This window comes from Rutidosis leptorrhynchoides, chromosome 4, assembly GCF_046630445.1.
Source record: "Rutidosis leptorrhynchoides isolate AG116_Rl617_1_P2 chromosome 4, CSIRO_AGI_Rlap_v1, whole genome shotgun sequence".
Classification (NCBI taxonomy): Eukaryota; Viridiplantae; Streptophyta; class Magnoliopsida; order Asterales; family Asteraceae; genus Rutidosis; species Rutidosis leptorrhynchoides.
The window spans coordinates 599990778-600004754 of record NC_092336.1 but is presented as its reverse complement, the minus strand read 5'-3'; the positions used below and the strand labels follow the sequence as shown (position 1 = coordinate 600004754).

The window sequence follows — 13977 nt, the reverse complement described above, 5'->3', positions numbered from 1 at the left end:
ATTGGCTTTATTCGCGTTTTTGTAAGAGTAGCATAAATTGGACGGTGTGGTTACAAAACCTCATGAACGCTTTGTATTTTTTTTTTCGTTTTCTAGCGCCTTGCTAGTTTTTTTAATAAAATTAGTCTTTTGCCGTTCGGGAAAAAAAAAAATGGATCCATTGCCATTCCTATATGATGGGGTGCTAATTTGCTCGTTCATAGGAGCTTTCATTTCAATGGTATCAAAAAAATTACATTTGAGTTGGTAAATAATTATTTAATTATAAAACAAAAAGGAACACCATGTCCTGATATAATGGTGTACTCTTTCATTACATGTGTTGGTGTATACAATCGAGTTAAACTGTAATTATGTTTCTATCTATATAATCAGGTATATATTTGTACCCGATATGTACAAAAAAAAGTATATATTTGTACGAAATTTATTTATTATGCTCTCATATACGTAGTATCTAAAATCTATTTATTATGCTCTCATATACGTAGTATCTAATGCGCTCTTGTTCTTCTTCATATACTGGCTAAAGGTCCTTTCGTAATATAGAGATGACTTGATACCAAGTAGGCATTGCGTGAACGGTACCCTGCTATCCGGGTTCATATGAGCGGAACATCTTGAGTTCGAATGCCGTTAAACATCCAAATAGTTCTTGGTACGATTAAATCATGTACCATTTTCGTTGACTACTTGGCTGGCTCACAACACATAACACTTGATTACAATTTACTTAACAAAATAATTCAAATCTTCAAACGAAACATTAGAAGATATACATTAAAGGTACATTTTTGGGCGAAATTTTTTTAAGGAATGTTTTGATGACTTTCAACCCTGTATTTTGTTGTTCTAACCAAATGTTGTAGGTTGGCACATTTAGTAGTAGACGATTATAAGTCAAGCCATAGAGGGACCAATGAGGCATATTGTGACCGATATATATAAGCCAAACAAACAACCAAATGTCAACTCGAACAAACAGGCATTCCAATCACTATCATTAACATACATCATATGTATCCATAACCATGGCAACCGCATATAAGCAAAACAACAATGGGAAGATGAAATGAAGAAAAAATAACGATAAAAAAAACAAAAACAAATACGTACATCAATACACCTCCTACAAACTCGTAAACACAAACAACGTAAGCACGCGATAATGCTAAATAATCACTCACTGGTAATACATGAGTTGTTGCGCAGCAGCAACATTCTGAAAACCACCGTCATAAATAGCCTGGCTTGCTCCAGCACCACCACCCATACTCATACCCATAGTTACTGGTTTAAAAGGATGTTGTCCTTGAGGATGATGCATAAGCCCATGCACCCCTGCCATCTTGCTTATTGCTATTTGTCTCTCGTATGCCAACATATCAGCAGCCGACAGCATTGGTGCAGGTACGGGTGGTGGAAGCGGGTTTGAACTCGTTCCTGGAGGAGTTGGCTTGCTTCCCCAAGAACACTAAATTGCACACAAAAATTAAAAAGTCAGAACAATGCACATATTCTCTAAATATAGTTCAATAGACACTCAACAATAACAAGTTAACAACATACATGATCAACAACATACACGCACCTTAATTGGTTTACCATAAAGAATGGATTGTGTGTTTCCCATTTGAATAGCCAAAGCAGCCTCGGCATGGTTATTGTATCTAACAAAGCCGAACCCTTTATCTGGCTGCACCCGCACCTCCTCAATTACGCCAACACCAAGAGAATGGAAATGGCGATGGAGCTCAAGCTGAGTAACCTGAAATCATAAAGAATGCGTAAATTCATAAGACTTGCAATCATAACATGTGAAACATCAAGTGTTTGTCTATGGCTTGAACATAGTTATTGTATAAACATAGGTACATGATAAAGAGATAATATTCTTACTTCAGGAGCAAGGTTGCCGACATAAACAGTGGTATACTGTGGGTTATTCTCAGGAGCATCACCATTAACAGGCTCCTTACTATCCTCTGCGCAAAAGAGATTATTATTATAGCTTCAAATGAAACTGAAAATAACAGATTTTGAAATTCTTATTTCTATACCTGAAGAACCATTTGTTAACTCAACCACACTTTTTGAATCCGAAGCCTGTTTTTCATCAATAGTACCAGCACCTTTTGTAGCCCAATTGCAACGTATCTGTCTACTGCCAAGCCACTTCCCTGATAATATAGAAACACACGACAAATGGGATATAGATGTAGTGAAAACAAGTGACTGAAAGTACATATAGGGTATGTTGGGTGAGGAGCTTTTAGAAGCTTCTAACTTTTATGAAAAAAGCTCTTATTTAATAATCAGTTTCATTTGGTTAAAAAGAGATTAGCTACTGTACAAGAACTAGCGATTGAGAAAAAGTTTCTAGCTTTTTGCCGGTCACTCTTTTTATAAATACATCTACTCTACTTGAATACATCTAAAAAACTACTAGCTAACAGCTAAAAGCTAGTTTTACCAAACATATCCATAGTTCCAGAAAATAGCTAAATTCTAGTACGATTTTAAAAGCTTCTAGGATTCCAAATTGTTAAAAATAAAAAAAAAATAAAAAAAATAAAATAAAATAAAGGAAACAAACTTCTAACAGATGTGTTACCAGTCGAATCATTTATCGCACTTTGAGCATCCTGAAAAACAAAATGAAAAGGTCAGATTCAACTTCAGATTTTTCAGATAATAATAATAATACTGTTTGTGAATGAAAACAGTAAGGATGAAAAGGTAATCCTCCTGATCAGTTATCAAATAACCTGTTGGTTCCGAAAGGAGACAAAGCCAAAACCTCGTGAATGGCCCGTTTTCTGGTCCCACATAACCCTTGCGTCCCTGGTAATAGAAACAAAAAGAATGTATGAATGTGTGTCTGTATGTGAGTAAGGGAGTGAGTGAGAGGCAGAGAAAAAAGTACTTACGAGCAACTACCGTAAACAGAGAAGCATGCAAACAGCATAGAATCCGTAACTTCAGGACTAAGATCACCAACAAATATATTAAAGTGACCTGTAAATAAAAAAAATGACATGATAATACATAAAAGCTTAAACTTTTATAAAATTAACCAATACGAAGATAAGCGTACCTGACGTGTCCTCCCTTTGTCCACTTGTATAGGCCCAATTCACTTTAATGGGTTGTCCAAATCTATCAATGACATTGAACATAAGTGATGAAATAAGACCAGAAAAACAGCACATAACTCTATTGGAAACACTTACAAATGCCTCCCATTTAAGGATAATATAGCAAGTGCAGCTGATCTACGATCAAAGTAGTGAATGAACCCATAAGATGACTGCATAAAAAATATAATAACGTAAAAACCTTTTACAAAATAAGTAGAGAAAAAATGTCATTATTCGGCATATTTTCCGGTGCCAATCTTGAAATTGATCATATGCGAACTAATACAGCAATGGCTACCTTGTCTTTTCTTATGAGTTTGCAGCCTTCAACAGGACCAGTACTTGCAAATACTTCCTGAAGAAGTGGTTCAGTCACTTGTGTATGAACGTTCCCCACATACCTGCAATTTATCAAAAATATAATTAATTTTAAATAATTATTAAGAAAGTAAATATGAAAACATAATTAGCTATAGAATATTCCCGAGTTACCACTACACGTAAATAAACAGCCATACCCTATATTTGACACTATGCATACTACAAAACTAAGTATATGTGTCTTTTAAGAGAAATGCTAATGTTATGAACATAGGTATATAGCAATTGAAACTCCACACAGTTAATTGACAAGAACAGATCAAGACCTTTGTCATGTTTAAACATGCAAAAAAAAATTAAAAAAAAAAAGGTAACTAAAAATCATCTGTAAACTACTCACACACTGCGGCATGTATTTGGATCAAACCCAGGAGGCAGATTTCCACTTGGGATAGGCTCAATCTGCAAAATAAAAAAGTGAAAAAGGGAAAAAGACCAAAAAAAGGTAATCTAAGAAAAAGAAAAGAAAACTCCAATAACTAGAGTAAATCAGGTCTTATGAAAAATGGGTACAAAAGCAGAAGGATCCACCACGAAACTACACACCATCCACCAAAGAAATACACTTAAAACAAAAGGGATTACACAATTCCACTATTTAAGCCTAAAAGGTACAAGTACAAAGACGCAGTAAGTTCCAACAGTCTCCAATGCTTAGTTGCTTACAAAAGAATAAAGTCTCAACAGAGAGAAAACAGTGATATAATGTTTTACATAGTCTATGTATCTATTTCAAACCGTATTACAGAAAAAATGAAGAAATCATTGACTACAATTAAGAACTAACAACAGCAATGCAAAACAAAAGAAACCAATCAATAAGCTTATGATCCAAGAACCCAAGACTAAACTGCATGCATTGCCCATCTAAACTTGTAATTATTAAAAAGAAATTATTTTGAGAAGGAGGGAATCACACACACGAACTTTCTATGGCTAACAAATCAAAACTTTCATATTCGGCAACCTTTTTTTATTTAATAGTAGTTTGGGATCACCCACGGGGATTAAACCACCCACGCGATCATCTCCCGCGGTTGCATAACCCGCCCCCAACTTCTGCCCTGGAGAAATCCCGGACCAATCTGAGGGCATGGCCGGTAAAAAACCCCTCCCCGCCACCCCGCGACACAATGTGCAAAAGGCGAACTTGGGTAGATTTCAAGGTCAAGGGATAATCTTGTGTTCATATTAGCCAACCTAATGCCTTGTGTGCAAGTAAAAAGCAGAATTTGAAACTATAATACAATTGTTCAACCCCATATCCTCCCGATATGAACAAAAACTCAGGAGCTATTAGCATCAGTATGCCTAATATACAGCAAAAATTGGAAAAGATATACTTATAAAGGAAAGCAAAACACACATGCAATAGAGCTATAAAACAAATTGACACCCACTATGGGGCAAGAAGAATCTCATGAACATACATCATTCTAAAAAATTTATCATTGCACATTGCACAACAGGGAAATAGAGAATCATGACATGCATGTTCATATAAAAGCTAACATTCCAAGACTAAGAATTCACTGATTACAAAGACACGTGTATGTTAAAAAAATGCAGAAAAAAATCAATATTCAGTCAGAACCCAAAGAGTACCAGTTCAGCTACAAAAAATGGCTACCAGCTGACTTCATACAGCATATCAGACTCACATAGTTATAGTATTTTCAAAACAAAATAACTTTTGACATAATTCAGACGACAGTAGCATACTTGCATATCAAAATACATTTGACAAATTTACTTTTTTTATAAAATACTGTATAAAATTTAGCAATGAGGCATTGCAATTTTTTTTTATCAAAATACAACTACGGAAGATAAAGTCAGCAAATAATTTCAATTCCCAAAAGTTCATCGTTATCGTTAACAACATAAAATTATAGGCACAGCGATCATAATTCAATAATAAATCAACAAAATCAAATCCTTAAGCTCGAAAATGTATATTGTATTAAATAAATGATCATTAAAAACCTGTGGAGGTGCTAAAAGGCCAGGATGATATAACGATTGTTGTTGAAGGAGAGCTTGTTGCATCAAAGCTTGTTGTTGCTGTTGTTTCAGCCTTTGATGTTGATGTTGCATTCTTTTTAATTAATCTTATATTTTTGGAAATAAATAGAATAGAAATTAATTAAATTTGTAGTGTGTCGAATTTGGGGGTTAGGGTTTCAATCAATTGAAATAAGATCGATATAGAAAGAAATAAAATGAGGGGAATGAGAGGACCGGGAACAATAAAAGGTAAGTTTAGAAATGTAACCATAATGATCCTTGAAGTATTTGTTAACTGCATATTTTATCCCTTATTCATTCATCTCGGTGTCATTTGTGTATAAAAACATGTGTTTTGTTGTTAAGAATATGTAAATTCTATAATATAATTTTTAGACAGTTTATACAGAATAATTCATTCCTATAATAAAGAATATAATAGCCCAAACTCAAGGAATATTTATATATACGTGAGTGTGTGTGTGTTTTGTTTTATATAGTTAATGATAAGTTTTACATTTTACAATTAACTCATACAAAATAATGTATAATAACCTCATTATAATTTATAAAGAGCAAAAATAATATTTCTACTTCGATATAAATGATGAACGTTATTTACATAGCTATTGAGAAAATATTTTCTACATCGATCAATTTAATGAGAACAAATTAAAATAGATTCAATGAAATTCACTCAGAGATTTGAAAGGCATTTCAAGATAACTTGAATATTGGTGATTTGGTATTCTATTTTTAGATGATGATTTGAAATTCGTGAATCACTTTCTAATTTTGAGATGCCCTAGAGATTTGGAATCGTGTGTATGAATGGTGGAATATGGGGAATTTCTCAAACTTCAGCGTGTCTGAACTCCTAAGTGGTAATGCCGCAGCCCCAATGTCGTGTTTTGGTAAATATGTGCGGCAAGCTACGGAATGGGTTTGTACGTATCTAATTTGAAAGAAGAAAAAAACGAAATAACACGGTGTTCTGAGGTAAAAGTATGAATGCCCTGACAGCTATGAATGAAATACAAATCAAATCCTTTAAGTGGATATCAAATAGAGCGAGAGGAAGAAAGTTTGATTGACATTCATGGCTAGCTAATCCAAGTGTATACCTTAATCTGACCTAACATCAGTAGTATCATTTGGGTTGCTCCCTTTGCAACACAATTAGCATATTTCGTGTATATGTGTATATATTCTTAAGGTTTCGCTTGGGATTTCCATGTATGCTTAAGGATTTCTATGTATTCTTTGTACTTTGGTTGTTTTAATATTTGTACAATTCTATTTACCTTTCAAAAAAATAGTTTTAGATGACCTTGATATTTAGGATGACTTTTTCGTTAGGTTAGGTCCTATTAGTTTGTGAACGTACAAGGAGATAAAAACTTCAAAAGTTGTTGTATAATTTGCAATTCAATCAAATTTTCAAGTTACATATATTGTTATATCAATTTTATTTTTTTAATTTAATTGGCTTTAAGACTTTAACTTGAATTTATAAAGTTTGATTGTGATGAAAAGATAAAGATGGGTTTAAACGGAGTTTTTTTTTTTTTTTTTTTTTTTTTTTTTTTTGTTTTTTGTTTTTTTGTTAATGTATATAGAGTGAGTCTCAAAAGGCAGGTGTAAGAGAAAAGTCAAATGACAATATTGCTTTAACATATCTACACTCGACACAAGTTAATGAAATTACTGACGGTCGTTAGATTAGGGGACTGTCTAGGCTACAAGTTGTTAATTAAAGGACTATTAACATTTAACACAATTATAATTTTCAAAATACCAAATCACTTATATTACCAAAACTAAAAGCACCAACGAAGTAATATAGAATGTTAGTTATATGATTAACAAATTACTCATATGACAATAGTTATAATCTAACTACTAGGATGTGCGTCATGGACATGTGTAGAAGGTTGTAGATCGAAGTATTTTGACTGGATCTTAAATAATTTGAATTTATTCAGATGCTATGATTTGCTTTAATTGAATGAACAGCATAACCTTTATTATTTCATCTTTACATAGACTTCGCATGTCAAGTTTTTAATAGTTATTATTGCTATGGTCGAGCCATTTAAGAGGAATATACCATAAATGACATGTGCAACATGACTCACAGACTATAGGTAATACATGACGTATGAGATTAAAAAAATCTTGTAGAGAACTAAACGGAGGAAAAAAAACAAAAACAAAAAACAAAAAAGAGCCTTGTAAGAGTTACTCACCAATAATAAGGAAAAACACTTGAAAAAACAAATATTTATACTCCACGTTTTTATTATAAGAGTATTTTATATTTTATTTTATAATAAAGTATGTTTGGTGAAAAGGGGACCTTATGAGTATTAGGATTAGGATTATTATTTATTGTACAGACCTTATTAGGTCTTATTGAGTTATTTCTATTGAAGGACAAAAATCTTTCGTGTTGATATGCTTCTAATTGTTGCGGACAAAACATAAAAGACAAATAAATCTAAAATTCCTATATATATTTCGTTACTACTATTAAAATAATTATATATAATATATTATTAATTATTAATATCACTCTCATTTTTATACTTTTATTATTTATTATTAAGCATTAAATAATATATGAATCTTAATGAATACGTATTTAATAGGAATCATATGTACGTATAAGGATTATAATATACTCATATATGTTATACATGTACAATATTTGTATAAAACTTGTATAAATAACTTTTTTTATATTATGTTGTTTAAAATATCTTGATATCATAACTTTTATGAATCTATTAAAATTATGAATTAATTATACTAATGTGTTGATTCTTCAAAACTTTTTATTATTACTTTTTAATCAATCAATAATTTTATTTTTATTTATAAAAAATGAAAATTACAATACTTCGAGATTTTGAATAATATTTCAGATAAATAACGCAAATAGACATTTAGACCGGATTTTCTTTATAAACACGATTTACAAACTTCCAAAAATAAAATACTTTAAAAAAGGCACAATATTCAAGAATCTACAAAGATTTGTGATTTTATTAATCGCCTTCATTAATTGATGTTTTTTCAAAATAAGGCAATAGAGTAATAAAATAAACTTTCAGGAGAACCCTATTGAATCGTAAGATATAAATTAACTATCTCCATTTTTTAATTTAAAATATCACCCTTGCTTACTCAAGGTACAATCGTATATATTGTTTAATTTAGATAATATAATTGTTTACTACTTAGTGTTTCAAATATAGATTAAAACGATAATAAAATAATTGAGATACTAAATAATTAATAGAGTATCATTTTTAACTAATTCAGTATAAACTGCTAGAAAACAACATCATCTATTATTCAAACATCAAGCAAACACACGTACTACATCCAAGGTTGCAAAATTCATTATTCGAGGATTAATCGGTCGTAACTTTGAAATGAGTAATCGGCAATTCGGGATTAATCGAAAATTAATTGAATTGTAATTTATATTTTTAATTAATAAATTTCAAAACTTATATGTGTAAATATAGAAAAAACTATAAACATAAACATAAACTTTTACATAATTGCTTAAAATATTTTATTTTATTTCAAACTCTAGTTGTTGTTTAAATTCATTTTAAAATGTTGATCAATTTTGACTATGACCAAATTTTATTATTAAATTCCATTTTGACTCATAAATCGACGTTGACCGGTTAATTAAACGAATTTTAATAAATCAGTTAAAAATAAGTAATCAAGAATTAATTAGAGGCTAATTGGATTTTTTTATTTTTTTTTACAACAGTGACCACATCACACAAACAAACACACTTACTATTCAACATCAACCAATCACGAGTACTGCGCACTTACAACTAGGGATGGCAATAGATACCCGATCCAGTGGATATTCATCCGATCCACCCGATTATTCGTGGATATGGACGATCTAAATGGATATGGATATGGATGTGGATGAAAAAATTTCATCCATAGATGAACCCGCTTTCACCCGAAATGACTAAATATATAAATTTATAACTCAAATTAGTATCATTTATGTAGTGGTATTTCATTAATTATATTCATACTCATCTTTCTTTATATTTTCTCTAAAAATATAACTTTCTTCTTATATTTTATTTTGTTTAAATAATCAAATGAATTTATCGTACTTTGGTGGTTCAAATGTAATTCCATATAACTAAAAGTAAGCAACTTACATGTCGATATCTTTACACGTTTAATAGGTTATCTATTGAATATTTGTTATATAGATTAGTAAAATGTGACTTTCGATCGCTAAACTATTAAAAATATTACTTTTGATCGTATATAGTGAACCACCGCTTATAATTGTTAAAAATAAAATAAATTTAAACGGATATGGATAATTATCCATTAACCCGCTTCACCCGACGGATATGAATATGGATGGATGAAAAGTAAAAAAAAATAAATGGATATGGATATGGATACGGCCTCACCCGATCCATATCCGATCCATTGCCATCCCTACTTACAACAAAAGAAAACTAATTTAGTTAAAATAAATTAATAAATTAATAAATAAATATAAAGATAGATAAAATAGAAATTCAATTACTCATGAGTATTAGTAAGACCAAAACAAAAAACAATCACAAATCTTTTACAGTATCTATACGAATCGAATCTAAAAATATAACTACAAATTGAGATCAAACTTATGAGTTCTTGAAGGATTCTGTAATTCATAAGGCGCCACTCTTACATTTCCCCTGTCTCGTCTCTTGGCCAAAAATTTATGTAGCGACGCGCGTCTCGCAATCGGTAAATCCGATCCGTTAATTTCTAATCCCCGAATAATCATCTGTTCACGTAATCCAAAACCTTCACAATCAGATGTAGAAGCCAATTGAACTCGATTCTGCATTTGATTATTAGAAGAAACACGACTAGCTGCTAACATCACATTTTTCGCTTTATCAGATGAAATACAATCAAATACAATCACTTTTCCTTCGTAGAAAATAGTCATTTGTTCGCTTTGTTGATTTTCCGTGGTAACATCATTCAAATTAACACACTGCGGAAGCGAATTTGTTGATTTTTCCATGTGACTTAACAGATCAACGGTTGTGGTTTCGTTCTCGTGTTTTCCTGTAATAAAAAAAATTAGAGGAAAATGATTTAAAAATCCGATTGAAATTGCAAAAATAAAAATAATCAGAAGGAGAGGATGATATATTCATACCTGCAATATCAAAGTTTGCATTGATGATTCCTAGATCTTTGAGACTGCCTTTTTCTTTCAGAAACGAATTTAATCGATTGAAAGTTTTTGCGAAAGTAGAAGTTTTAGCGGAAGACATAATTAATTAATCAAATAATGAATGAGGAATGGAATGAATGAGAAGAATTTTGGGGTTTTGTAGTTTTATTATATACAATAGTTGTGGTGTCTGGTGATAGAGACGGGCTTCTTTTTGTAGAATAGAATAACAAATAAAAAGAAAAGAATCACGTGTTAATTGTGTTGGTGAAATCACAAGTGTGTTAAAATGGTGTACGGCGCGAGACAGAGAAATTTCAAAGGGGGAAGCCAACACTTGCCGACTTTTAAATATCACTATCCTAATTCCTAATTCCTAATTCATAATTCATAATTGGATACGGAGTATCAAATATTACGGAGTAATTAATACTACGTATTAATATTAATATTCATTCATCAAACATGGTACAATTTTGGGCATTTCTTGGAAACAACACAGAACATTCGCATTCATCAAATTCCAAACCATAGATCAAGCTTCTCAAGTGGTCAATACAATGAACGGTAATTTCCTTCTTGGTCGTCCTTTATATGTTAATTACGCTAAAAAAGACATGAACACCAAGTTTGTGCCCAGGTACGATCACAATACCACCAGTTCAGTAGATCCTAAACCTAACCCTCCACCCCCAACCTGTCATAACCCGTCCTTAACCATAAGAACGCGTTAGATAACGTATGATTTCATTGCGAGGTATTGACCTCTATATGAGACATTTTTGAAAGAAAACTGCATATATTATACATTACAAACCATAACCATTATTTTTGTTACAAGCTTAAGACAATAAAAAGAAGATTAACGTTTAGCGATAATCTTCGACTTACAAACTTTACAAATGATGACAACAACACGGTTTCTAGCATATTTTACAATACAACATCTCGGATATGCAGTTTTATTTTTGACACAAACATGCGTACGCAAGATCCTGGTTAGATCCAACATGATGCAGCGGAAGCTTTAGAAATCACCTGAGAATAGACATGTTTTAAAAAGGTCAACATAAAGTTGGTGAGATATAGGTTTAATGCCGGCAGCAATATATATATAGACCACAAGATTTCGTATATAAACAGTTTAATAAAAGTATTCTAAGTGGTTGAGCACTTGGTAACCATACTTAACATTTTCACGTCGCATATTCCCTTTAATATGAAATCTTACTACACCGTACCAAGTGTAGTCACAAAACGAAGTACTGTGCAACCGTTGAATACTGGTCGTCCAGTCCGGTTGGGGTTGTCAGGCCCGATAGATCTATCAACAGGATTCGCGTTTACAATACCGCTGTAAATAACAGTTACCAAGCTACAGGGAAGTATGCCAGTGGTACAACTCAACGTAGAATATATTTTTCAGTTACTTGTGTCCATATCGTAAAACATAAAATACATGTATTCTCATCCCGAAATATTTAGAGTTTAAAAGTGGGACTATATACTCACTCTTGTCTTGATGATATATATATTTTGACTCGGTCTTCCGGTTGATATCACGAACCTATCCATATATAATATATCAATATGTTTTCATTTTAAAACAAACGTTATATATATATACTTGTTATACTTTTAATATTTTGAATATTTCCTTAGTCCGTAGTTAGCATTTCGATGTTAGTAATTCAATTTTAATGGTTCATTTTTAGATGTTTAATATACCCGCAACAAACAAAACCCCCAATGAAATAAATAAAACCCCATCGTATATGTATTGGTCGAGATTAATCTTGACCCATGGTACCGGTGTTGTCAAATGACGTGTTGCGTACATAAAGTACCGGTGTTGTCAAATGACATGTTGCGTACAATCATGGGATCTTATGATTAATCTTCTCGTGTTGTTTACGGGTGATCCTGAACCATATAAAATTGAATTATAAGTACATATATATAAAATATCATGTTATCTTAGAAGTATGTGATTTTATGTAAATTTTTCCAATGAATCCCGAAGTTGAAAATGTCTAGGATAGCCAATTTTGTTTCGGTCATAGTTTCTTCGTTACAAGTCCGTTTTCGTTGATTCAAATTGCCATCTTCTTGGATCGAGTTCTTCTTTAAGACTATGAACTGTAAATACCTTGGTTTGTATTCAAAATCATACGGCATAAGTGAAAGTTTAGTGAAACATATGAAGTTAAACATTTTGTTACAACAAAATCATTTAATGACCATTTTTCCAAAAATACTTATACTTTGAAAAACCAAGTTTTACCTTGTTAAATTAACATATAAATAAGTTATGTTACATGTCTTGAAGTATTTTAAAAGTTAAGTTAGAAGGATCTATTTAGTTTGCAAACAAGTTTGAAAACATTCAAACTATGTTCTTGTTGTTAAACTTTTGTACCACAAAATAAGATAGCTATATATATATGAATCGAATAAGGTTATGAACATAGATTCTACCTCAAGTTCCTTGGATAAGTTTGCTGTAAAAGAGGAGTAAGAAGCTAGAATCAAAAGGGTGATAGAAGTGTATGAAAGATTGGAAGTAAGTTGGTGTTCTTGGAGGGTTTTCTTGAAGTGTTTTTGTATGGTTTTCTTATGGTGTTTTAGTATGGTTTTTGAAGCTAGATCTTCAAGGTTTCTTGCTGAATGTTTATGGAGGTTAAGAGTGAAGAGAGAGTGTGTGTTTATCTTAAGAAATTTGGAGTTAAAATGAAAGAAAATGATGATACATATATAGCTAAAAAAAAACGTGAATGGGGGGCATGGAGACAAAAATTCAAGCTATCATTTTATGTATCTAGTCTTATTTGCATCCAAGTTCAATTACCTAGCCCTCATGGCATGAATAATGGCTGGTTAGGTGGTGATTTTGATGTGTATTTACTATTAGTAAATACGTATAGGAGCTTGGTATGATACGAGTACAAATACTCTAGGTATACGTATAGAAATTTTGTGAAAAATGAAATGAGGATTCAAATATAGTTATCTTTTGTGAATACACTTATATGGTTTTATGTATTTAAGTCTTTAAAAGTGATTAAATACATTACTTATACAATATATGTATAAACATTATATGTCTTAAGTATTTATGTCAAATAACGTTACGTATAGTTATCGTTTTGAAAACTTAAGTTAGTAGTTTCAAAATACACATATAACTTGTTGTTATTAATACAA

The 13977-nt window shown here is 31.4% G+C and overlaps 2 protein-coding genes across 2 annotated transcripts; both read right to left on the bottom strand.

Moving 5' to 3' along the window:
• Positions 1-968: 968 nt before the first annotated feature.
• On the bottom strand, positions 969-5723 carry LOC139903941 (oligouridylate-binding protein 1B-like). The gene is made up of 12 exons (XM_071885871.1): positions 5508-5723; positions 3862-3923; positions 3439-3541; positions 3234-3310; positions 3098-3159; positions 2931-3018; positions 2769-2844; positions 2615-2645; positions 2061-2180; positions 1900-1985; positions 1592-1768; positions 969-1474 (listed from the first exon to the last, which is right to left on the bottom strand). The coding sequence occupies exons 1-12, from the start codon at positions 5616-5618 to the stop codon at positions 1184-1186; spliced, it is 1284 nt and encodes a 427-aa protein (XP_071741972.1). The 5' UTR covers positions 5619-5723; the 3' UTR covers positions 969-1183.
• Positions 5724-10134: 4411 nt separating this feature from the next.
• On the bottom strand, positions 10135-10890 carry LOC139903940 (jasmonate ZIM domain-containing protein 1-like). The gene is made up of 2 exons (XM_071885870.1): positions 10756-10890; positions 10135-10661 (listed from the first exon to the last, which is right to left on the bottom strand). The coding sequence occupies exons 1-2, from the start codon at positions 10871-10873 to the stop codon at positions 10207-10209; spliced, it is 573 nt and encodes a 190-aa protein (XP_071741971.1). The 5' UTR covers positions 10874-10890; the 3' UTR covers positions 10135-10206.
• Positions 10891-13977: the final 3087 nt, after the last annotated feature.